The sequence below is a fragment of the Syngnathus floridae genome, chromosome 9, assembly GCF_059516105.1.
Source record: "Syngnathus floridae isolate MCC-2025c chromosome 9, RoL_Sflo_1.0, whole genome shotgun sequence".
NCBI classification, from domain to species: Eukaryota; Metazoa; Chordata; class Actinopteri; order Syngnathiformes; family Syngnathidae; genus Syngnathus; species Syngnathus floridae.
In genome coordinates, this window is record NC_142421.1 from 10811525 (window position 1) to 10837949 (window position 26425).

The following is a 26425-nucleotide window of genomic DNA, read 5'->3' on the forward strand; positions in this document are numbered from 1 at the left end:
GGAAATGTAGTCTGAACCTCTATTGCAAAAAAAAGACTATGTAGTTCGTTTTCTCTGTCATATCAATCATTGGTATTATTGGTATTATTTTATCATTCGTTATTATATACGTAGTATAAGTAAGTATAACACCCATATTCGTCAACATCCCCATCAATCCAACAACAAATGCCTTAATCAATAACTTTAATTATGTTATTGCATATGGGGATTTAATCTTATCAAAAGTCTTATTTTATTTCTTTTAACCCAACTTATTTTTCAACATATTACATAAGAAACAAAAGAAATTCGCTACCGGTCGTTGGCCAAAGTAAAAGCTATTCTTGTACCATTTACCACACTGAAATTTTATTCTCTTTACAGTGCAAAATATGTGCGTATAAAATGGTAAAGAATTAGTAGGTCTGCCACTTGGTGGCGCAATTGCAACAATTTACTTTTTATGAACTACAAAAACCACAGCTAGACCTGTTCCCAAAAATAAGTGTCGACTCTCACGTCACTCTCGGTTAGGTTTGGAAGTATTATCAGCTCTTATATGACAACTATCATCATTAGAATTTTGCAATTAATGGAGTTTGTATCCAAGTGTTACACTTACCACCACAAAGTTAGTTTTCTCGAGGTTCTTATGTCAGTAAGCTCCATCACAAAATATATCCTCCAATATCCTTCATAATGACAAATATTTATTTGATTTGAGTTAATTTTGAATGGTAATGGCAAGGCGAAAAATGCAAAATTATGACGTCTATACTCCAGAGTTGGTCTCTCCCACCCTCCCACGTTCCCCTTCCCAACTGGAGGTGCTGCGTGTAGAAGGAGGGGGTGCACGGAGGAAAGAAAATCGGATAGGAGAGGAAGGAGAAGTGGAAGACACGCTGAGGGAGAAAAACCGATCAGGGACACGGACCTGTCTCACACCGCGTGAAATTATAGGAGCTTGCACAAACTGTGGCGCAGAGAAAATTAAGAAGCTTTGGTGACAAGTATAATAAACCAGCGCCTGGTTTCTTTTTCATTTTTATTTTATTTTATTTTTTGATTTGGTATTGCACAGGTGTGTTTTTGACTGAGCGTAATTTGAACGGCGTTGCCACATTGCGCCAGGATGCGCGTCTGTCCTCTGCTGGTCTTCCTCTGTCTGCTGAGCGCAGCACACGCTCAAAAGTTCTCCGCTCTCACGGTAGGAACAACTGCCTGTTTGAAATCCAACTCATAGGATGCATTTACTTGTCCGACTAATGCAGAATTGATGCATATATCAAATAACGGAAGGGGTGACTGTTTAACCCAAAGGCAATTTTGATGCTTTTTGGGGTTCTTGAAGGAATCTGAAACACAGGATTAAACCCATTTGTTCTATTTTTTGTAGACATAAGAACTAATGCTGTAATCCTTATGAACCCAACGTACGTTTTAATGGCATAAAGAGATGCAGAAATTGTAAAATCTCAGAACGGGCAGCCTCTTTAATTGCTTGTAGTAAGTAGATTGACTTGCTTTCCACGCACTATCCAATTTGTGTTTTTATTTTCAATAACCACCCTTGCTCCGTTTTGAGAGCTGTTTTCCAAAACTTTACACGTAAATGCTTTTGTATTGTTTTAAGAAAAACAATATTATTTAATCGATTAATCTGTTTAATCTGTGAATCTGTCCTGACCAATTCCAATTAATTTCCTCATTTGCCTTGTATTTTTCTTTTTTTTTTTCTTTTTATTAATTTGACGTTCATGTCGTTTTGGGAAAGTTTGCAGCCATGTGCAGCAGGACAGCAAAACCACTGGTCGTTTTTCCTGAAACTGTTTTACTGCTGTATTATATTTCTATTATGTGCAATTATAGTGAAATGAAAATCCTGGTCATTATCAAGTGCACATACAGGAGCAGAGTGGAATGTGCTCAGTCAGGGGCGTTCCTGATTTACAGGTTGATGCAACAGCTGCCTCCCCAGGCATCATTATTTATTTTCCGCACCAAAATGCCTTAATAACCAGTTGGAAACAAATGACCACAAATTGTTAACCTGTAGGTGAAAAGTCGGAGATCCTCTCGTCCAATGACACAGTAGAGCTGTGGAATGTGGGAGGAAGTGTTGCATGAGCAGATGCGCTTCTTAATTTTATTTATTTTGTTCATGTTGGATCGTTTATCACGAGTACCAGGCTCTGCTATGTGATTAAAACATATTTTATGACAGCTCTGCGTCAAACTTCCCCATTGTGGGTTTTCACTTGCTTTTTATTAGAACAGCACATGGCCATTTGGATTTGTTCTTTGCAAGTAATTAATGGTGGATTGTTTGAATGACACACGAGAGGCTGGTTGGTTTCCAATGTGCTACCCTCAGCATATTTGAGGTCAAACAAGAGGGTAGACCAATGGGATATTTGACTGGGATTTTCACGACAACAATATTTTCCATGGTTGATGGCATGAAATGGTCTGTGAGGGGATGTGGACACATTAACACTGCTCTTCTCGTTTCAAACTAAATGGTTCTCAAACATATAGGCTCCATTGGTCCCCATGATTTCATTAAATTGTGGGCCTGCCCCAAGAGACTTTTTTTTACAATCATGTGACGAAGAGAGGCCTTCCTTCACCATCACTTTTTCTTTTGAGAATCTTTCACAGCAATTAAAAGCCTTTTCCTTTGATTGAGTTAGTAGCTTGGTTAAAGGCTGTCACTTTCATCCCTTTCCACTAGGCTTGAAACTAATGATGCCCGTAGCATCCAACCGATTACGCAGGAAACTCCCGCCAAGGCCATTTAACACGTTTACCTCGAAACTCAGCTGGGGACCCCATTGACCTTGTGAGGCGGTGGTGTGAGGGGCCTCTCAGGGTGTTGGAAGTAGGGGCCCTTGAGCCCAAAAGGCCCTTCTGAGCCTACAATGTGCTCACTGCTGGAGTCTCGCCTCCTCCGTACGCCATTCAGGACCACAATGCTGCGGAGCCTCGGGGGAGATAATTGGATTTGATTTTTATGCCGGTTGGTCTTGAACACTCCACCTGTCTCGCCCTTTCTTGACTCGCTTGATATTCTACCATCTGTTGGTACTATTGTAGCGGATACAAAAGCCAACTTGTAAGACGGATCATGAAAATAAATGTGAGACTAGCAAGTTGGTGTGAAACCTGAGACTCAATATGAATGTGGACAAGAAAATAATTTGTGCAATATCCTAAATTGGTTAGACACACTATTTGTTGAATCCCAATTAATGAAAGTAATGTCATTAATGATTTGCTTGTGAATCATGAGAAGCTGTGCTGCCTAACTTCAAGAAGATCTTTCACTCTCTCATATTGATGCATGAGGTGATGGAATGAGGAGCCGGCCAACCGCATAGCTCTGCCTCACCCATCCGTCATCGCTGGCCAAATGCACAAACATTTGCATCTAAAAGCCACTTGATGAAAAGCTTATACAGGAGGAAAATGTCTCTGGAGCATATTTATCTCAGTGTTTTAAACAGTGATGGTCATTCTGGGTGGGTGAATGATTTCATGCCTCATTTGGTTCTCATTGCTGTTTTCTTGGAGCTTCATCATAAACTCACAGACACTTGGCGCTTTGCTGGGTGCTGCTCCGTGGCCCTTGAGGAGGATCCTGTTTTGATGAATGAATCTGTTTGGGTTGTCAGGCTGTTGGCTGGCATGGGGAGATAATGACAATAGTGGTGTTGTACTGGCAATGGGGTGTCCAGCGGGAGTTGTGGAAAGGCTTGTAGCCCACCATCATAGCAGGGCTGGAAACAAACAGTCTGTTTTGTGGGGGGTGACTGAGTGGAAGGTTTTGTTTTTTTTAACCTGTCTGCCTTATCTGTTGGTCAAGATGAATGTGGACTACCAAACAGATAATAATTGTTAGTATTTGTGAGTGTCAGGAGAGTGGAGCAATGTTTGATCACCTGTTTAAACACAAAAAAAAAAAAAAGGTATGCATCAATTGAAAAATTGAATGTGAAATTCTGTTAAACTATAGCGAGCAATATTGCGATTCTCACTTTAGTATCACATAATTCCTTTTCATATTTAAGGACAGCAAGAGTTAAATACTTCTTCAAGATGAGTATACTGCCATAGTTATTGTCACAATCATTGAAGAATGTGATTATTAATGTTATTTTTGTTGTTCTTGCTGTAGGTTCAGTGATGTGGAAACTGATAAGTGTTTCATTATTTTGGTTTCTCTATTTACTCGTGTAGATAAAACATCAGTGGTACAGATGATGCTAAGGACAAAGTCATTGATACAGCTCTCATTTGAATTCATTAGAAATGTGTCTAAATATTTAATAAGATAAGACATATGTTTTACATTAAAAAACACAGTTGGTTCTATTCAGCCGTTGAAATAGAGTGGTGACTTTTTTCAAGTTATTGCTAACAAGGAAGTCAAGCTAGTTCTCTTCGCATTGGTTGCGTGATGACAGATGAGTGCTGAGGCGTAAGTTCTCATAAGGCAAACAGCTCCCCAGCTCTTTTTCATTAGCACTCATTTTGTCTCCTCCTCTTGATGATTTGCTGCTTTGAAAAAGGTCATATTTTTGAAGGGCTCCCAAAAAAAATTATTTTAATTCAATCACTTCAAGAACAACTCCACTTCCGATGTGTGTCTACGGGCCTCTTGGCTCTGGGAGGATTTATGAGCCAGGCTGACAGGCTGGGCTCATCCCCCATCTGCACCCCCCACACCCCCACCCCGAGGCGACATTGCCCCCCCTCCCTCTCTGCCAACCCCCTTCCAGGTGCAGCACAGCCCTGCAGCCTTGCTCGTCTGAACATAGGAGGCTGCCACCAAACACCATCCCTCACTTGATTTGTAAGACGTCAGACGCAACAAATTTGTTTTATTGCTGTTCATCCCACTTCTGCAGGGTGTGTGTGACATTTGCTCTAGCTCCGTGGCGTGCCATGCCTTCTCTTTTGTAAATTCACAACAAATCCAAGGCATGAGAAAGCCTCTTTTTGTGCAATGACAAGTCGCACAGCTTTCATTTCAAACACTAATCAAATAGTACTCAAATATTTTCTTCATAAAAGCAGACATCTATCTAGTGTTATGCCTGAAACTAGCACCTGCATGCTATTTATCCCTGCCTTAACTCACGTCGTGGAGAAGATGAATCACATAAACTTTATGAAAACCCAACTCCCGCACTGTAGCAACACAAAGACTCTGACATGTATTTGACTGAAGCACTCCATCATCTACTGTCTTTTCAGTCATTGTAGCAGTCACAGTTGGTTGCCACCCCCTTCGCCACCGCCGCCCTATTGTGTGGCTTGGCCAGGGGATTTCATACCATGGTGGTTGATACAATGGTGGCATTGACACAGGTGATCCGATGTGTTCAGCCAAGAGTCTGTGTTGTTATGTTTCTCATCCTCGGGAGCAACTCCAGGTGCAGGTGTTGGCAAAGACATGGAATTACATTTTCTCCAAGAGTTGACATTGCAGTAGATGATTTGTGTCTTTTTACTATGGATCGAAGAAGTATTTTAGATATCCAAAAGTGGGAGTGCCCCCCCCCCCCCCCCCACCACACACTTTGTCAATACTGTAAATGCTGCATGTCTAGATAATATTGATACATAATATTCAGAAAGATACAGTAGATGACAATCCTACTAAATTACTATGCATGTTTTTGGAACTTGGAAGGAAACTGGAGTACCCGCAGCAAACAAACGCAGCCATAGGGAGAAGATGCTAAGGCAGTAGCCCGGTTTTGAACCCGCGACCTCTGAGATGTGCTAACCACTTGGGTGCCATGCCGCCATGTCACAAACATTGACGTAAAATACAAAGTGTTTTCCTCTTACTTTTTCATGGTTTGAATATTTATATCCATTTTAGATAAATATAAAATATTTCCTGGCTTGGAGAAATAAGCAAACACAACTCATTTTAAATTAAAGCCATTAGTTTTGTTGCAAAGGAATGGCAAAATGCGGTGCACACACTGTCAGCTAACCCCCCTGTCTGACAGCTCGGATGAATTATGTAATGATTTCCCAAATATATCAAGTTAACCACAAATCCAACTTTAAATGGTTTGTAAAAGCGCCCACATCTAAAATCCTTTCAAAGTTTTATTTCACAGTTTGGAAAACATTAGATGTAAAGTTTGCTGATTCCCAGAAATAAGAAGTCTTGCAACTGTTTCCTCATGCTGTCTCGTTTTTTTTCTCCTTGCGACAGTTCCTACGAGTGGATCAGGATAAGGAGTGTAACATGGAATGTAGCAGAGCTCCTCGCAAACCCTTATGCGCCTCAGACGGCAGGACCTTCACATCTCGCTGCGAGTTCCTTCGAGCCAAGTGCCGCGACCCCCAGCTGGAGGTCATCCGAGGGCCATGCAAAGGTCAGGTCATGAGTCACGCTTCATCGCCGCCTGATGCTCTCAAATGCGCGGAGGGGGTCACAGGAGAAACTTCTGGGTTAAATTCATTTCAGCATAATTGATTTTTTGAGTGCTGGGAGGACAAGTGGGGCTGACATGCTGAGAGTGTGTGGGAGGCTTTACGGCCTGCTTTCAGACGCCCACGTTGGCAGTGCAGAAATGTTGACTCGATTATTTGGCTGTGTGATTTAACGTAGAGTACCTACATGTGTGGGTTAAGCATTTCACGTTAACAATATCAGATATGTCAGACACTCCTTTTAAAATCATTCAGTTCATCACTGTATAGGCTGGACCTGAATTTAGTAGGAAGAGACGTGAGAGCCTTGTTGGAGGCGGAATACAGTTTAAGACATGTGTCTGTATTTATATTTTTAGCTTCTAAAGCGTATGAGTCTTAATGTTGAGGATGTAATGAATAGAACTGGTGAGCCTGAACAAAAGGAGTCCGAGAACGAGCGGGCTCGGGAAGCATCACACAAACCTTCATTGTTGCTAGGATGGAATCGGAGCTCCCCGATGTCGCCCTTACTATCCTGACAGTTAATTGCGTTTTACTTCTGATGCATTTACCATGAGAGACTTTGAGTGAAAGTGTTTGTTGAGATAAAGAAAGGTCTTGTTTGATAGAGAAGGATTTTGCACAATTGTATGCCCTTGCTGGGTCTCTATGGCAACATCTCTTAGCAGACATCTGGATGTAGACGGCCGCGCCGGCAAACAGAATAGAGGATTCCAGCTAGGAAGCTGAAAGGGCCGAAAGTCCATGAAAGTCGTATTGTATGTGTCAAAAACATGGGGTCTATAAGAGTTTGGACCCCCCTCTGCTGCTGGATGTCAGGGGTGAAAGGAGCAGAAGCTGCATTCATAATCAAAGTCCAAATGAGACAGAGGGCTCATCTGCTCTAAAACCACAAAGATGGTGAGAACGCTTTTACATTTGTTTTCTATAACCGAGCTGGAATGAATCAAGTGTCCTGTCATTTTTTCCATTCAGCCCTTTTAGGTTAAAGCCCCCTCGGAGAAAGAGGATGGTTTTGGGATTTTCCAGTAAATCTAACTTTAGAGAGGTCCTTAATTCCCCGTTTTCCCCCGCATCACCTTGCCCTTCCTCAACAGTGGCAGTGACACACATGCAGACACGAAAGATAAACTAGCACGCTCTACTTTGTGCGTCAATTGGATGATCCATATTTAATTTCAATAACTTGCAGCCGTGTGACCAAATGGGTCCATTTTTCAAGCGTTGCGTGAGTCATTGTTTTGATGAGCTATGAACCTGCCAGACAGACGGGCACTGTGTGTCACTGCAAGTTACCATTGAGGCGTAGCTGAAAGTTTAAACAGATGGTGTAATTGGCCATCAAGATGAGTTGAATTCATAGCTGTTCTAAATTCATTATTTGAAACCTTTCATTTTGTACCTGTTTTAACCAATCATTCTCAGATGTTTATTGGAAAACGGCTGCACGGTGGTTGAGTGGTTAGCATATCTGCCTCATCGCTTTCTGGCTTTGCTGTGTGGAGTTTGTCCGTCATAAGCATCGGTGTCAAACTCAAGGCCTCTGGGCCAGATATGGCCCACCACATCATTTTATGTGGCCCGTGAAGACAAATTGTGCTTCGACTTCATGTGTCAATATTAAAATTACAAATTGTCTTTACTTTTAAAAATAGAGGTATTGCAGCCATTTTTTTACCATTCATCTTTTGAAAATATTTCAACAGTTTTTACTATTCTCTGATTTAAAAATAATACAACTAGTTATTTATCAGTTGGTGTAGTTTGTGTAGTGTATACTGTATATAATATAAGGCGTTGAGACTCATAATGGCCCTCCGAAGGAAACTATGACTACCATGCGGCCCCTCGACACAAATGAGTTTGACACCCCGATCATGAGATGTGAATGTGAGCGAGAACGACTAACCGTCCAGGTTAGCCTACCTCTCGCCCGTTGTCACCTGATATAAACTCCCGCTCACTCACAGCCCTATTGCAAATGATATATACAAGCCATGGTTAGCTTTCTGAGCTCTGTGTTTGCTAAGATATGTTGGGTATAAAGGAAAAGGTTTGTATTGAATATGCAGGAGGCATGATCCATCCATATTCTCTAGTGCTTATTGTTATTATGGTCACGGGTCAGCTGGGCCTATCCTTGTTGACTGGGCACAAACTGGACTAGTCACTAGCCGATCGCAGGTAGCATCATAAATTATTCAGATTTTGTGCTTTAACTCCCTTATAGGGCAGGAATTGAAATTTGACATTCTTTGAATGAAATTTCTTTGTATAGTTATCACATTGCAAGACATTAACTTTTAAGTTAACCAGCTCATTTAATCAAAACTACATCATTATAAGATCATTGTTTTTTCAATATTGATATTGATATTGTTGGGGTGAAAGACACCAGTGAACGCTCACAGATGCACATTTCTACTGGTATTTACACTCCTTGGTTTGGGTACAATGATGATGGTGAGCGGCAGACTGAGGAAGGTTTAGCTTTGCCTTGTGCATCGTCAGCCCTTTTTTTCATTGACTGGAATGCTCTGCAGAAGCTGCACAAGTCGTCTCCTTCCGTAATGGCTTTACCACCAGGCACCACGCAGACCAGCCTGGCGTTCTGCTAATAAGACTAAAAGGAGTGTTGGTTCTATTCCCAGCCACACAAGCATCTGATACGCTGCTTCCGAAATGTCTTGAATTATTAGTCCCCCTTCTTCCAACCCCTTACATTTCGTTTTTTTGTTTCATCATCATGCATGCAATTCAGGGCCTGCAGCTGCGCGGCATAAGAAAGTAATCGAGCTGTGGCTCGTATCATGGCTCTCTGTGATGTGTCGTGATTGTGGTGATTTGCGGTTTTCCTCAGATACGTCCAGATGCGTAGCAGAGAAGAAGTACACAGAGCAGCAGGCCAAGAAGCTTTTTCCTCAGGTCTTTGTCCCAGTATGCAACCCCGATGGCACATACAGTGAGGTAACTAAATAAATGTTAACTTTGGGATGTGAGGGATGGATGCTACGCAGCTTTTATTCATTTTCAGCATTTTTATTAAATCCAGTAGAATTGGGTATATACTATATGTAGTATATAGTATCACTCCAATACCATTGCTAAAACTTGCTTCACAGGTTCAGTGTCACAGCTACACCGGATACTGTTGGTGCGTCACTCCCAATGGCCGACCGATCAGTGGATCAGCTGTTGCCAATAAAAAGCCTCGATGTCAAGGTGGGCACAAACCCCCCCCTGCCCCCTTTAAAAAAAGAGATGGCCAGCAAATTCCGAGTCAAATACTGTAAAGGAGTCGCTGCATCTTTTAAATACTTATTAATGTCAACCACCACCTCCTCTACTTCTTTATTCTTTTGGGTTTTTGGTGAATCTTTAGGCAACTCTCTTCTCTTCATTTACATCCAATTACAAGACACTGCTGTTATTTCATAATTTATTATTTACTGTGGTTCAGTGCTGGTAGACGTCTCCTTCCATCACAAATTATTCCAATCGAATCAAAAGTGGATCTAGTGTATAAGTCATAATTGATGACATTCTGAAGAGTGTTTTGAGGTATTTGATTAAATGCAAATTCTGCTTTTTAGGGTCGAAACAAGAGCGAGCAACCACAAGAGAGCCTGGAAAAGGTGAGAAGTCAATTTTTGTCACTCACTGTGTTTTCACTTGGCTGCTATTTCCAATTGTCTGACATAGGTTTGCTATCTTAAAGCTAGTATACAATGGGAAATGCCATAGACAGGCCAACATATTATCTATCATTTTAAACATCATCATCACAACTGCAACTTTAGTATAAAGTAACACATAAAACAACACCCATCAATACTCAGAAGCATACACTTAGTTGCAGTTCCCTTTTCACAAATTCAACAAGTGTGTTCGTCTACTACAATGCGTTTAAGTGATTGCCCTTTGAGGAATTTTTCAGTACTTCCTGTAATGCCCTCACATGTGGGAACAGAAAGCCACAGCCATCATTGCACTTTTCAGCCATTTAACAGCGGGAGATGTGTAAAACATATAAACACACTCAGCCTCCCTCGGCCACAGCTCATGCAGACAGTCACACGACATGACACACCAACAGGGCAATAGACATGTGTGAGAATAATTTTCTTCAGATTGTTTGTAAAGAAATGTGTGTTCAGAGCTGTTAACAATGTGTTTACAAAATGTGTTTTCTTGAAATGTCTCTTAGGTGTGTTGGAGGGGTAAAATTGTAGAAATGTTTTCTTTATATGACCTTCTGCTGTTCGCTGAAAATCTCACCTTTCTCTAATGCTCTAGGTAACACAAGATGGTGAAAAAGCCCTGGCTGGTAGCAAAGTATTATTGGTGTAAAAAAAAATTATATACCGTATTTTCCGCACTATAAGGTGCACCTAAAAACCTCAAATTTTCTCAAAAGCCGACTGCGCCTTACAATCAGGTGCGCCTTATATATGGACCAATATTGAGCCACTACAGCAAGCGTGTCCAAAGTCCGGCCCGCGGGCCAAATGTATATATCTTATATATGGACAAAGTTTTAAAATGGCCCATTCATTGAAGGTGCGCCTTATAATCCGGTCCGCCTTATATATGGACAAAGTTTTAAAATGGGTCATTCATTGAAGGTGCGCCTTATAATCCGGTGCGCCTTATAGTGCGGAAAATACGGTAGTTCACTGAGAGAGTAAGATCATTTTGTGAGGGCAAGGAGCTAAGTTTAGCCTGGGATGTTAGTGGAAGTTACAGAGAATCTTTCAGGCCATCTCAGGTACATTTTACTTTAATGGGAAATATAGCATGACTTCGAAATGGGTTTTGTTGTAGTGGCTTGTTTGGTTTGCTGACTTCTTCTTAACATCGTCACTAAATTCTGTGTTACGCTACTGCCACCATCAGGCTGAGACATGCGCAGCAGTGATTGCAGCACATGTGTAATTTGTGCACTAAATAGAATACATTTGACTGTACACTCTCTATGTGCTCAATGTGCATGTGTGCAGCCTTCAAAACATGTTTGTGCATGTGTCTGTTCGCCTGTATCTGTGGCGTGCAGGTTGGAAGGCCTGTAAAGGCTTGCTGCTACTTTATCAAGCTGAGGGGGCCTGAAGGCTGTTATGAAATAAGTCTGTTAACTGAGAGAAACGTTTAAGCAGAGATGTTTTGAGATAAGGTTAATGATGATTTTTTTACGACTATGTTCAAACATGATGTCGATCTAACCAGTCATCTCAACAGCCCTAATTGATGATTTATAAATACTTTGTATCACTCTGCCTCATGGAGTGATTCACATACAAAAAAAATGTTAACACTTTATTCACCATAATTAAATTTTCAACATTAAGCATTCACCAGCAACCACAAGTCTCCCTTCCAGTTCTCTTTCAAAAAAAATTCCTCATCGCTTTCAAAAGTTCATCTGTCTGACAGATGATCTGAATGATTAAAAAAAAAATGTAATTTGAGGGTTTGCGATTGATTCACAATTTTATTGTTTGTGTCAGTGCATGTTTGTGTTTGCACGCTTGATTGAACAACTCTCTGTTGCGATTGTCTCTTGGGTACTGTGTTCATCTAAGCTTGCGCCAGTAATTAAATTTATATCAAGTGTGAATGCAATATTTGAGAAAGCAAGTGATGCTGGGAGAAAAGTAGGGTGGGGGAGTGTGTGTCAAAAAATCTGAGTAAACTACATTTGGTGTGTGTCCATTGGAAATAGCAGTAATGGCAGTAATAGTTTCATCCCGCAGAAGTCCATCGGCACCAAAATATTCCATGAAGCACTTTAATTGTCAAGGCATCGAAGCATCATTAAGACACAAAATGCTTCACCATAAACTCTTCTCTGGTGCTTAACTTGACAAACTCATTCACATGCTGGAAACATGTGCGGCTTATGACTGGCAAACAGCAATAAATCTAATGCTGTAAGACCACAAATTGCTCAGGGGTTTCCTGGCAGATGCAATAAGAGGTGTTGCAGTCATGTCAAACGCCGCAAAGTAAAAATAGGTCATTAGTGGTTCGTTATAAATCCAAATCATAAATAACTATTTTTATTTCAGCCCCTGACTACAAGCTGCAGCTCACATTGTAGTTGTATCCTCCAATCAAGAAGATGAGTGGCTGGTGTTCAAAATTACATTCAATGGAAGTGCTAGCAATGAAGGCTACATTGACCTTTAATACTCGTTTTGATTTGTCCTCACTCCTGCTTTACTTTTGGAGAAGAAGTGACCCGCAGTGAGGTTAACCACACCTACGGCCTTGGCTTCACCCCGAGAGACTCCAAACCTCTGTCCCCGTCCTCTTCTTACCACAAATCAAACAAACACACCAAACAAATACTGAGCTGAATTCTCTCACAGTTCTTTGTTTCGTCTCAGACCTGGCCATTGCATTCTTTAACATTTGTGTCCTTTATTTATGCTTGGAATAAGAAGCACAGGAAGGACAACTGGACACGTGATGTTACTTCATCACAGTTGGTGTGTACCTCAGAACAACGATTCCCCATGGGACGATATGACCACTATCTTCTTTTCCTCCCTGACTTTTTTTCTTTCACCTCTATTTCTGCCTCCAACTTTCTTGACCGGGCAACGTGCAAATCTCATCAAGTTATGTATCATTTTGATCTAGTTTACGCTTGTAATTGTAGTCTCTTTGCAAATATTCTCCATTCTGAATGCAGATGAAACTGGCTTAGTGGTGGATCCACAACCCCCTGCAGATGAAGAAGGTAAGTCTCTATCCATCCATTGGTCCATCATTATGTGATTGGTAGTCACTACATGCCTTTAATATTATTCGTGACTATAGATGTACAACAACTAGTGTTTGGCTCAATACATTGATATTTAGTATCATTATATAGCAAATGCTTATGTAAATGTCATCAACGTTATGAAAATGGGAAATTCCAAATCCAGCAATAAAAAAAATAAAACAGTAGCAGAGGAACTACTGTGCTTTAATCTCTGCAGTCTCAACATTATATTAGATTTTTTTTTTCATAGTCAAAAGAAAGTATCATTTTTGAATGATGTAATCATCTAATGGCTTAATGACACTCACAGGCAGCAGTCAATAGTTTACCTACCTCAGATTTTCCCATTTCCCAGCCATATCTGTCAAATGCAGTTGACTTTTTTGGTATTTGATATCTGACAACCTTGATGTGATTTTTACAGTCTGTGAGTTTTGGAAGGCCTACATTTGGCTCAGATGATATACGACTGTGTTTTCAATTGATGCTAATAAAGCTGTCATGGTGATTTCTTTCAGACATCATTTCCCAGTACCCCACTCTGTGGACGGAGCAGGTCCGCAGCCGGCAGAACAATAGAACAAGAGCACCATGTGAGTTTGAACCTTTTTTTCATAATGATTGGGTGTTTGCAGACCTCAACTGAAAGCAGGCTTTGTGTTTTCCTGCAGACTTTAGAGAGCAATCATAGTTTGTGGCTGCTCTTCAGTACAGATGAGGGGGTGGGGGGGGGGGGGTGAAGCCAGTACATCTTGGTGTTGGGAGTACACCACGCTTCACTGTGGTTCTTTTTGTTGCAAGCTATTCGTAATTATCAGCACATGGCACAAACACAGGATCTTCTATTCTTTTGGCTTGATCCGTGCTTTTCTTTGACTCACGTTGCACGTTGATCTCAACACACAGATCAGTTACCCTTTGGTCTCTTTGGGGATTTGTGTTTCTTCCTGCATAAAACATTCATCTAGGCTCAAAAGCCAGCGTGCATGAGTACATTTGTGCATGACTTCCATTATCATAATTTAAAACCAATAAAAAAAAAAAAAAGCATGAAAAATGCTGGAATGATGGTTTTGATTAACATGTACTCTTTGGGGTATTGAGTGGGGAATGAAGAAAAAACAGCCCAACCAAGAGAGCCCATATGGAGGTACTGGAGCGAAGAGAGTCCGTTAAGAAAAGCAGAGAGGCGTTTCATTCAGTCTCTTTTGTATGCTCAAAGATTTCTTAAAATAAACAAAGAAAAGGGATATTCATAATCCTGCAGTTGTTTCCGATCCTTGAAAGAATTAGCAACAAAAATAAAAAAAGCTTTCTTAGCCAGAGGCGATCAGCTTGCATCCCCGAGTTTAATGCTACACATCTCTTGGATATCTCCACAACAGATTAGATCCTGCTGGGGCTTTGCAAGAAGCCCATCAGACTTTTCTGTAGGAGAGAATAAAACACAGTGAGGCACTCCATTTTCTCTTGGAATTGTGTTCATGTAAATCACATGTGTCAAACTTATGGCCCGGGGGCCAGATACGGCCCACCACATCATTTTATGTGGCCCGCAAAGACAAATAGTGCATCAAATTCATGTGTCATTACTAGTATTGCAAATTGTCTTCACTTTTAATAATGTCTTTTTTTTTTTTTTTAATATTTGACCAGTTTTTACTCATCTCATTTGAAAACGAGTTATTTGTCAGTTTGTTTTGTAGGTTTTACTGCATATAATATGAGGTGCTCATACATTTATTTAGGTTGACAGTCATAATGGCCCTCCGAGAGAAGCTATGACTACAATGCGGCCCGCGAAAAAAATGAGTTTGACACTCCTGATGTAAATAAAGATTCCTACGGAACACTGCAGTAGGGTGTCAATATGTGTGGGTGTGTGACGGCGAAGGCCCAAAGGACCAAGGTTTTAGTATTTGTCTTGTCTGTTTCCCTCTCTGTCATATACATCCATGGAGGATGGCTGACTTTTTAAATATTTACTTAACTTGTGGCATGGGGTGCCGTGCTTGTGTGTCATTAGCCCATTAATGTCCGTAAACAGTGCCACAGGGGGCTGATATAGAAGTCTGCACACTCTGTCTCTGAGGAGTCGTCGCCTCAACTTCCACAGACTCTCCCCGCCAATAGTAGCAGTGAGAAAGCTATCTACTCTATGTTTGACTTTCCTACATTATGTTTAAAATTATGTCAACCAGATGTGGCTAGGCGTAAGACTAAATTCATGCTTTAGCGTCCAAGTGAACCTGCAATTACATGAAAAAGTGTTTGTGTGACAATAATGCCTCTGTGATGTCGCTCTCTCCAGCCTCATCGTGTGACCAGGAACAACAGTCTGCTCAAGATGAAGCAAAGCAACACAAGAACGATGCTGTGTTTGTTCCCGATTGTGGCCAAGGCGGATTGTACAAGCCAGTCCAATGCCATCCGTCGACTGGTTACTGCTGGTGTGTTCTGGTGGACACTGGTCGGCCCATACCTGGTACCTCCACTAGGTAGGACTTGCCTTGGGCATCTTGCTACAATTCTTTTTGCTAGAACTTTGAAGACATAAAGAGGCAATTTCCACTCATCACTGGGATTGTATCATTTTGACCCTGAGGTGGCGTAGTGACTTAAAAATAGTAAAAGTTCTTTCTACATCCCTCCACAAAGTATTGTGATTGTGTAGTTTGCATCATCCTGCAAACTTATTTAGACACAAACCAACAGTGATAAAAACAAAACAAACCTGTCTTGAGCTGGGTTGATATAACATCTCTGCTTACGTTGAGACAGAGATCATTCAGACTGGCAATGTGCATTTGGTACCAGTACCCATGGTTTGCTATCAGATTAACAAGGATCCAGGCAAAGAGCCAGCGAGCACATTAGCACACACCAAAGTATGGATTGTGACACTTCTCTTGACTTGTCCCAGGCCGGCTTATGGCCAACTCGCAGAGCACCCTGAGTGGGGCTCTGGCTCTCCGAACACTTCCTTGTGTCCCACGCTCCCTTTCTGCCTTTCTCACTCTAAATTTCTCCTTGTCACCCTTGCTGTCCTCATACCAGACTCCAAATCATTTCCCCCATTTTGGATGTGTGTCAAGGCCTCCGCTTTTCCACAAGTATTTTAATCTCATAGATTTATAGAAAATGTCTCTGTTGAAAACTGTCTTTGCGGTCCAGTTCACACTGGGTGACATGACACGTGATTAACTTCTTCCTATATTGCCCAAGGTATGAGCAGCCAAAGTGTGATGGCAATGCGAGGGCCCATCCAACAAAACCAAAGGACCATTACAGAAGCAGACATTTACAAGGTACGTCTCACGGGTAGTTGGACTCAGTTTCTGTTATTCTTCTTTGCTCAGAGGGGAAGTTCTTCAGTCATTGGCCTCCAACTGCTGCCACCCTTCCAAGGTTGTGATAACAATGGAAGTGTGTGTCCATGTGTGTGTGTTTACTGATATCATTAGGAAGGTCTTGATAAAGGCTTGAGCATTGCCAGATACTGCCCTTCCATGATCAGCTATCCAGGAGACAGAGACAGATTGGTGGGGATTCATCCACACTGACATGTGGAGATGGAGGATAGCAGGATGAGGATAGATAGGAGATGAGGAGAAGCAGCAGGGGACAGATTTGGAGGTAATAGATCATGAAATGGAAGGAATAGGCAGTGATATACCGCTTGACAACAGCATAGATAACCTAATTAAAGGTGTGTACAGAGTTTATCAGTTATCAGGGTGGCTTACTTGCAGTCTGAATATAAAAACTGTGCAAAATAGAAAACCCATTACAATGAACCTTACCCGTAGACTTGAATGGTCCTCCTCTCTTTTAGCTTTATTTAAATACAATAGTTGATAAGTAAATATGTAAATAAATAAGCAAACAGACAGAACATAAATGAATAAATAAATAAATAAATAAATAAATAAATAAATAAATAAATAAATAAATAAATACATAGTACATACATTCATAAATACATAAATAAATACATAAATAAATAATAGATGAATGAAACTCACCTAAAGAGTTGAACTGAAGAGAGAGCGTTTAAAACGTAGTAGGTGTGTGCTGCTGGGATTTAGTTCCATTCTCACTGATGGACGTGTGTATAACATTATCACTTAACCACTTGCAATTATCATTTGTCATGGTTGGCCAGTTTCCACTACCCTTCCCATAAATTGGTATGCATTTTGTTACATTTAATTGTATCCTCCAAGACACCATATAACAAATTGTAAACAAAGTACAGCACGTATAGCTTTCAGGTGCGCACAAGCAAATTATAGTTTAGGGGAGGTTTCTATTTTTATTTTTTTTTGATAGTTTGGTAAACATGTTAATAATCCAGAAGCAAATGCACAGAGGTTGTACTGTTCTTCTCCAGTCCAAGTGTTTTTGCAGCCGTGTTCCAGACAGGCACATTGGTCACAGGTGCTGCATTTTAGCAGCAGAGCAACTCTGGCTCTGCTCACACATGACTTGTAATACCACAAAGTGTTACGGGGCTGTCATAGATGAACACAGCCTATGTCAGCAATTATTACTCATCTTTGTTGATGTTTGCCCAATGAGCCAAACTGTGACAAACAGCACATAAAATAATATATTTGTGTCAGATGAAACAAACACACTTTGTGCTGCTCTACAGACAACCTGCACCAAAATCCCATTTGAAAATACACCTGGGTAGTGTAAAAAAAAAAAAAAAAACCTGCATTTTATTTTCTTTATGAGCTATTGCGTCAAGGGCTGTAAACCCAGTTAGTGTATAAACCAGGCATAATTACAAATGCTGCCTTCACATCAGTCCACTTGCTGTTGAAGCACTAGTGTTGAAAGGTTTATGGGGCGAGATGCGAAAAGGGAGCAACTCGCTTCAAAAGTGGTTGGAGTGGAAAGTAGTGCATTTGACTTTCTTTCTCTCCACTGTGGGAATCATAAGATACTTTTTAGGCAAGCACTGGGAGCTGCTGATGTGAGTGCTGACAGGGCTGTGCCCCATGTGGTTCCATAAAATAACATTGCTTCTCATTGAAAGCAACACACGGGTACACACATGCACTTATTGGCCAACCTTTTGCAACACGCAGCAGCTTGATAAATGGAGGCATTGGAACACATGCAGGAAATCTCATAATTTGATGTGTTCTTGACTTGAGCTGTCAAACACGGGCATTAAGGTACAATCATAAAAACAGATTTGATTTGAAAGTCAGATGCTGAAGTAATGGCAGCCAGGCATCTGCTGCCAATAGAGGCAGAGCCAAAATGATGATCTGCATTTTATTTCTGCAGCAATGCAAAATAAAGTTCTCTCAAACTACAAATCTCACCTTCTTCAATGACTTTCTGAGTGTACAATTGTGTGTGTCTAGACTCATTTACAAGAACACGATTTTGGAGGGCTAACAAGTGGGTCACAAATTATACTGGGCTTAGCCCATGAAGTTCCTCTAAAGCCTGAATGCAAATATGCTTGGTGTGTAAACCAGAGCAGGGAAAAGTTTGGGCATGTGTATTATCCAACTTTGGACTAACGATCCACACTATATAGGAGAGGTGAAGCGGAGGCGTGTTGCTGAGTTGCCACCTGTTATAGACAACCAAAGCATGCTATTATCTCCAATGTGGGAGAATCTGGCCCCGCAGGCCTGAGCCGTAAAACGAGTAGCAATGGAAAAGCGGAGGAAGAGTCGGACTGTGAAAAAAAAAAAAAGAGAGGCAGAAGAAAAATCCAAGAATTTGTCAGACCTCTGTAGCCTTCAGCTCTTGTATGGCCGAGCAGATAATGACTATTATTAAGGTTATTCCACCCCAGGCCCATTTTAATTGTTCACGTTTTTTTTTTTCTCCAAGTAGTATTGTCCTTATTGTTGATGGAAGGCCAGTATGTGAGTTCCTTTTTGGTTAGCATTTTGACATGATTCCATCAGAGTCTGTCCGTCTTTTTGGGCTGAGGTGGACCTACACATAGAACGCTTAGGAACATCTTCAGTGTCCAGCTGTCAAAGCCACTCAGGGGCCTCCTGAATGATTGGCAGGTATCCTATTCCTCTTCCAGATGAGGGGAGGTCTGACACTTTATGAGGAGGACTTAAAGACAACTGTGAGAGATGTTTGGGTTTATTTTACCTTCTGCTGTCTTCTTACACGCTAAAACCACACTGCCTGTTACGTGACGTCCCACCCCAAACATTTATTAGGCCACCAATGATGGCAGCATTCCACACTTGAATGTTGTTGACGTTGGGGATCAGTTGAGAGAGCTATATCAACTGCATAATTTCCAAACTTGCACACTCAATCCATTGACCTTGTTTTCCAGGCTGTCCTGGTGCAAAGAAAACAGAGTTCCTGACAAGTGTTCTTGATGCGCTGTCGACGGACATGGTTCATGCTGTCACAGATCCAGCATCCGCCGGAAAGTATGATGTCTTAATCCACCACAAAATAATTTTGTGCTCAAGCCAAATAAGTACCGTGTTTTCCGGACTATAAGGCGCACCTTCAGTGAATGGCCCATTTTAAAACTTTGTCCATATATAAGGCGCACCGGACTATAAGGCGCACCTTCAATGAATGGCCCATTTTAAAACTTTGTCCATTTATAAGGCCCACCGGACTATAAGACGCACCTTCAATGAATAGCCCATTTTAAAACTTTGTCAATATATAAGGCGCACTGGACTATAAGGCGCACCATTAATGCATCATGTCAGATTTTTAATCCAAATCAAATCATTCTCCATTTTATTTCAACTTCAGACACAACAAATTACTTTATAATCACAAAATAATGATCCATAAACGTTTTGATTCATGATTCATAGTCTTCAGCGGGCCACTTATGATTGATTTCATGATGCAATGCTTCGGGCCAGTTTACATTTAGCTATTTGGTCCATATATAAGGCGCACTGGACTATAAGGCGCACTGTCGGCTTTTGAGAAAACTTTAGGTTTTTAGGTGCGCCTTATAGTCCGGAAAATACGGCAATAGTGGAAGGTCTAAGGGTTGAAAAGCAGCCTGGTCCGAGACACCAATAAACTAATTTGAAACCTACCAAATAAATAATACTATTCTATTTGCAAGGTAAAATTAAAACTGTTATTACCTGAAGGTCCTCAATTTCTTATGGAGGTGACGTAACCAGAATTTGTGTGTCCATGGGAACATGCCAGAATTGATCACTAGCCTATGCTAATTTGGTGGTAAATTCATGACTGTAAATATTTGTATAGAAATCCTCTCCACCATAATTAAATACTGCATTACAACTGACTAGCAGAGAAGGGATGCTGTATACCAGTTTGATGATTTTCTCTTCTAGGGTGGTGGAGCCCGACCCCAACCACACACTGGAGGAGAGGGTGGTTCACTGGTATTTTGGTCAGCTGGATAAAAACTCCAGCGGGGACATTGGAAAGAAGGAAATCAAGCCATTCAAACGCTTCCTGCGCAAGAAATCCAAACCTAAGAAGTGTGTCAAGAAGTTTGTGGAGTATTGTGACATCAGCAACGACAAGGCGCTGTCTCTGCAGGAGCTGATGGGCTGTTTGGGGGTTACCAAGGAAGAAGGTGAGCTGGGAAATACCACCGTGCAAATCTTTGTGATAAGCCTTACAGGCCTATCAACAGTAACTAAGGGGACTAGAGGTTAGTGAAGGGTCAATTTGCATTTTGTGTTGACGGAAGTTGTAATGTGAATTCAGTCCATGTATTTCCTCCTTACAAAAGTTTCCGTCACTTTTTGTCTTACAGGGGCCAAAACAGGAGAAGGTTTATCTCCCAGTAGACTTGTAAGTCAACTATTGCTTTTGCCCCCAATCCCAATCCTAAATGAACACCAGACATTTTTGTAAACATACTTCTGCAATACTTTTTTCTTTTAATGTCTTTACATACTGCTTGAATTCATCTGAGGGCAGGCAAAAAAAAAATGCTTGTGATTGGATGAATGTTCTACCCTTCAGAACCATAATGTTATTTCCGTGAGGAATGTGGGTTTATTTTTTTTTTAGATAAAAACAATAATTTTATTTAACTAACTCACTAACTGCAGTCATGTGGAAGCGCTTACCTAAAATCATTTTTTTGTCTGTATTTCATTTAAAAAAATAAAAGTAGAATCCTTTCATTGGACAACAATCATATGTTGGCAGATGAGAAAAAAAAAACATATCTTATTCCCAAAAAATGTGTGCGTCAAACTAATATGATTTGTGTTTGCTTTCCTCAGCACCCCTCGAAGAAACAGGGCTAAAGCAGCAAATGAGATTCTGCCCTCACCATTCGGCAACAACAAAAACCATAGTATTTGCACTTTGTACTTTAAGGAAAATGTAAATTCACTTTGTAGAAATAAGGTATTTAAACAGACTGCTGAATCTGTGAATGTTGTAGTTAGCTTTTTTGTGTGTGTCCTGACAAGCAAAAATTATTAACACATACAATGTATGTGTCCTTTGAGTGTCTTGAGTTGTACAAGTTTTCTTGTTTGATGTTTCATATCATTCCCCTTTCTTTGTGGATTTTTTTTCTTTTTGTGTTGATGACTATAAATCTGATGTTTGGATAGTTTCCTTGCAGATGACACCCATTCATTTGGAACCAAGTATCTTTTCCTGTGTCATTAACGGCAGCTTGTTTCAAACACTAACCATGAGAAACATGCTACAGATTTCCATGTATTCTTGTTTATTAGAAATAAAGAAGTGTTTTATACATATTTGTTTTTTGTGTGTGTCTGGCTGACTGCTAATTACATGGAGTAATGTTTGTGTGTGTTGCTGTGTCAATCTAATTCAATTAGACTTCCGGACTTATTTACATGTGTAGTATGTTACATAACTGCTATGTTTTTTTTTTCTTGCCATGTGTTTTCTATTCAATAAAACACCTTGTTGACAGTCTTAAGAAGCCGAGCGTTAGTCATACATAGCAACGGTCGTGTATCATCCTACTTTTCGACAGCTTGCCAATTCCCCCCCAAGGCAACATTTTAGAATTGGAACAAATGGCTGGTCATCATTCCTGTACTCATTGCAGGTTTTGAATGCAAATTGACGATTAGATGGATGCACCAATCACAGAAAAGTAATAATTGGTCATTTTAAAATACGATGCATGACCCAGCATGTGCGTGTGTGTGTGTGTGTGTGTGTGTGCGTGTGTGTGTGTGTGTGTGTGTGCGTGTGTGTGTGTGTGTGTGTGTGTGTGTGTGTGTGTGTGTGTGTGTGTGTGTGTGTGTGTGTGTGTGTGTGTGTGTGTGTGTGCGTGTGTGTGTGTGTGTGAGTGTGTGTATTTTCATAAGATTTACATCCATGCAAGTTGTTGAATGGACTCTTTCTTAGAGAATAACAGCCAGCTCGGAGCAGTCATGACATATTACACTGTGGTGCATTGTTCCAGCCAGATTATGTGAGGCTACTAAGTGCTAAACCGTGGCTTTTCACACAGGAAGGTGAGTCGATGACCTCAGACTGACCTGTTCATTCGTCTTTAGCGTCTAATTTATGATTAGCAAATTAGTCTCCTTTCTATGAAATAATCTGACTCAATGGTTTGAGATTGGGGATTACTTATAAATAACCCATGGCTTTCTTAAGAACTTTTACCAGCCACAAAAAGACAAACCCAAGTATATTTTTGAATGTTGTTTGTAGTTAATCTCAACACCCAGAACATTGCCATTTCCCAAACAGCCATTTCATTTGTTACTGGGTTACGGGTGCTTGCACCATCTTATTGTTTATTCATGATTACCTCTCAGCAGCTTTTCCTCAAACCTCTTGTTAACTTCTACTTTGTCCACAAAGCTTACGTCTTGTCACTTATGATTTCTTCTCAGTTTGGGTTGAGATACACATAAACACCTTTTACGAGTTGGCAGTGTGTCAAAATATGGTTATGTGGCTTGGATTCTTGCCTGACCTGAAGAAAACTGTCCATACTTTTTGGCTTGCACAATTGGCAAGCTCTCCCCCTCCCCACCTCTTTGACCCATTTTTTTCTCACCTCTCTCCGTCACACAAGCACAAACAGACCCCCTGAGCACAGAGATACTATTGAGTGGGATTTGTGGGCAGAGTTTGTGTGCTTTAATGGACAAGAGCAGGCACCCGAACCCACCACTGGCCTGCCCCATGAGCTGTGGACTCATGAAGAAATTACTGTCAAAAGCCATCAGAACTTTAATAGCCTCTGGCCTGACTGTTAATTCCCTCAGGCCCACGGAGGGGCTCTGGTCTGTGGGTAAACAGTGTGGTCCAACACAGCCTGGGACTCACTACTCTCCAAATTGACTACCTGGTGTGATTCAGGGGTCTAGTAAGCGTCATAGAACACTGGCACTTGCTGAAGCAGGTTAGAAAGATAATAAATAATATGCGGTTTCATTGCACCACACCAAGATGTTTTTCTAGTGGATAATAATAATGTCAGTGACTGTCATCCATTTTCTATGAAGTTTGTCCTCATTTGTCATGTATCCTCTTCTATGCATAGCTGGCCTTTAATTCACCAAAATTGTGTTTGGGTTAAATTAATCGAGAATACAGTAATCCCTCGTTTATCGCGGATAATTGGTTCCAAAAACCACCCGCGATAAGTAAAAGCCGCGAAGTACGGTCACCAACAAGAAGTACTGGGAAGGCTAACGAGTTAGCGGAAATATGCTAATTTGCGATCGTGTTAACACGCGAAAACGAACTTGGAGCAATACTACATTTTCCTAAAGGTTCGACACATGTTTCCTCAGTTTAGAAGTTTTATTTTGACTTTTAAATGTTTTTCTTAATTTGGAAAGAAAGTCCACGATGTAGTGAAGCCGCGATAAACGAAACGTGAAGTAGCGAGGGATCACTGTATTACATCATAGAAAGCAATGTGGAGAGTGATTTTGATTGAATGTGACCATCATGATTTGTGTTACAAGATTTGCCTATTTTTAACAGTGGCAACGAACAGGTTAGCACTGTTCCTTCCAATAAAATGGTTATGGTGTTAAATAAGTGTCAACTTTTGTGTGGAGTGCTATTGGCCCTATAAGGCCACCATATTCATTCACTTTCCCGTGCTAGTGGGAGCTGGCGTGAATACAAAACAATCCATAGATGGTCAAATGACTACAGGCATAAGGTTGTAGAGTTGTTTGGTTGTAAAGTTTTCTCTGGGCTGCTGAGATGTCGGGAATCTTACAGCTGGCTTCTTTCGATAAGAAGAATACATAAAGCAAGAAGGGGAAGGGGATCACAAAGTGCTGTGCGCCTACTGCACCTCTAAAACTGTGTTTATTTAATTCGGACCATATTACCACTGCCGTTAGTGATATTTTTCTTCTTCTTTTCGGAATGTTACTTCCATTTTTGTGGCAACAGTTTGGAGAAGACCCATTTTTGTTTCATCATGACGACACCCTAGGGCACCATAAGAGGGAGAAAAGTGATGTCGATTTTAAAAGCGTATGACTGACAGGGGCCCTAGAAAATAATATTTTTGGCAATCCCTGACTGCTCTCCTTATTGTGTCTCAGTGCACAAAACAAAGTCCACAAGACATGGTTAGATGAGTTTGATGTGGAAGAGCTCTGATGTGAACCACCTTTAGACACCTTTGGAACAAACTAAAACAAAATGAAAAGAAAAGGAAAGTGACAAAAAATCAGGATTCAGTTCAAATCACATGCAATGAACTTAAGAGTGAGTGAGGTGTAAATGGCCTTCATGCTGAAAACCACATTCATTAAATGGATTCATGGATTTTAGCTTTTTGAAAATGAGCCTTCAGACTTAACAATATTGGCTGTCATTGTTGAATATTTGAGAAGATTAAAGTATCCTGTCCTTTTGCGCTGGAGTTTAGGCGTGCACGTGGTGTCACATACTTTAATCTCTTTCTCACAATGTCCAGTTTGGATTTAGCAATATTCCAGCTAAGCCTGACCGGAACTGAAAAGGAAAGATGTGAACAAGGTGCAATGATGAGAGAGGGAAGCAAGGAGATAGATTGGATGTACTAGAAAAAGGGTGAGAGGGAGATGAATGTCGGGTCTAAACTCAAGGGATTAATGGGGTGACTTCTTCTCTGGAATGTTTCGCTAGCAGCCAAGACCCGCCCACCCACAGATGCCTGCTACAAACAGGTGCACAGCTGAGGTAAGGCTGCACGGATAGGTAACGGATCCATGGTGGCTCGTAAGAAGATTTTTAAATGCAGACATTCTTTTGCCTGTGATACTGGTGCGCTGCGCAAAGTGAAATAACTATAAAGTAGGAAAAACCTCCAAATACGCAAAACACAACTGAGGACAGTGATATTGAACTTTAATGGCCTTTGCGTCCAGAAACAACCCTATTGAACATCTGCTTAAAAGTCGTATACATGTCAACCATTTCTGTCACAATCGGTGTTCAAATATACAAACATGTTGTCCCATGTAAAAGTTGGATGATTATATTGCGGTATTCAGAACACTGCTTATAGAGTTTTATCCATTTCACAACATTCAGCCCAGGCTTTAAAAGTACTTACACACCTTCCTAAGCTGATTTAAGACTTGAACTGTGGATTGTTGAACTTTTGCTGCACAACAAACAACTTAACGTCATAATCTCCAATTTTTCTGAGGATCTAGTACCGGGGTGTTAAACTCATTTTTGTTGCAGGCCACATCATAGTCAAAGTTTCCTTCGGAGGGCCATCATGACTGTCAACGCCTTATATTATATACAGTATAGCCTACACAACAAGCTGATGAAATCAGAGACAAGTACGAACTTCAAATATTTTAAAAAGATGAATGATACTAATGATTCCTTGCAATTTTTTAAAAGTGAACACAATTTGTAATTTTAGCATTGACACATGAAGTCGTTGCACAATTTGTCTTTGGGGGCCACATCAAATGAAGTGGCGGGCCGTATCTGGCCCCCGGGCCTGGAATTTATAACCTATGCTCTAGTACAACCTGGTTCCCAAGAGACAGGTAGTCTCCAGGGACCGCATGAGTAGCCCATAGATCTGTCCTAGTAATATCTTATCAGAGATGGGACACTGCGATTTCCTAGGAATATTCTAGAAATGATTACCAATATGTGAACATGTCAACAGTTGAAGAAATTTACAGCTGAATAATTTTTAACAAATATTTAACAAGGTAGAAAACTGTGTGAAAATTTGGTAGTACTTGGCATTATTCAGTA

General features: G+C 40.8%; 1 protein-coding gene across 2 annotated transcripts; it reads left to right on the forward strand.

Moving 5' to 3' along the window:
* The first annotated feature begins 830 nt into the window (after positions 1–830).
* Positions 831–21951, forward strand: smoc2 (SPARC related modular calcium binding 2). Of its 2 annotated transcripts, none has more exons than XM_088385512.1 (13): positions 831–1189; positions 6221–6383; positions 9305–9411; positions 9567–9666; positions 10038–10079; positions 13106–13186; positions 13732–13806; positions 15525–15711; positions 16439–16521; positions 19548–19647; positions 20554–20801; positions 20985–21022; positions 21463–21951. In XM_088385512.1, the coding sequence occupies exons 1-13, from the start codon at positions 1115–1117 to the stop codon at positions 21484–21486; spliced, it is 1323 nt and encodes a 440-aa protein (XP_088241638.1). In that variant the 5' UTR covers positions 831–1114; the 3' UTR covers positions 21487–21951. The 2 variants fall into 2 exon arrangements, with proteins under 2 accessions (XP_088241638.1, XP_088241639.1); XM_088385513.1 differs by having other exon boundaries at positions 13139–13186.
* The last annotated feature ends 4474 nt before the right edge of the window (positions 21952–26425 follow it).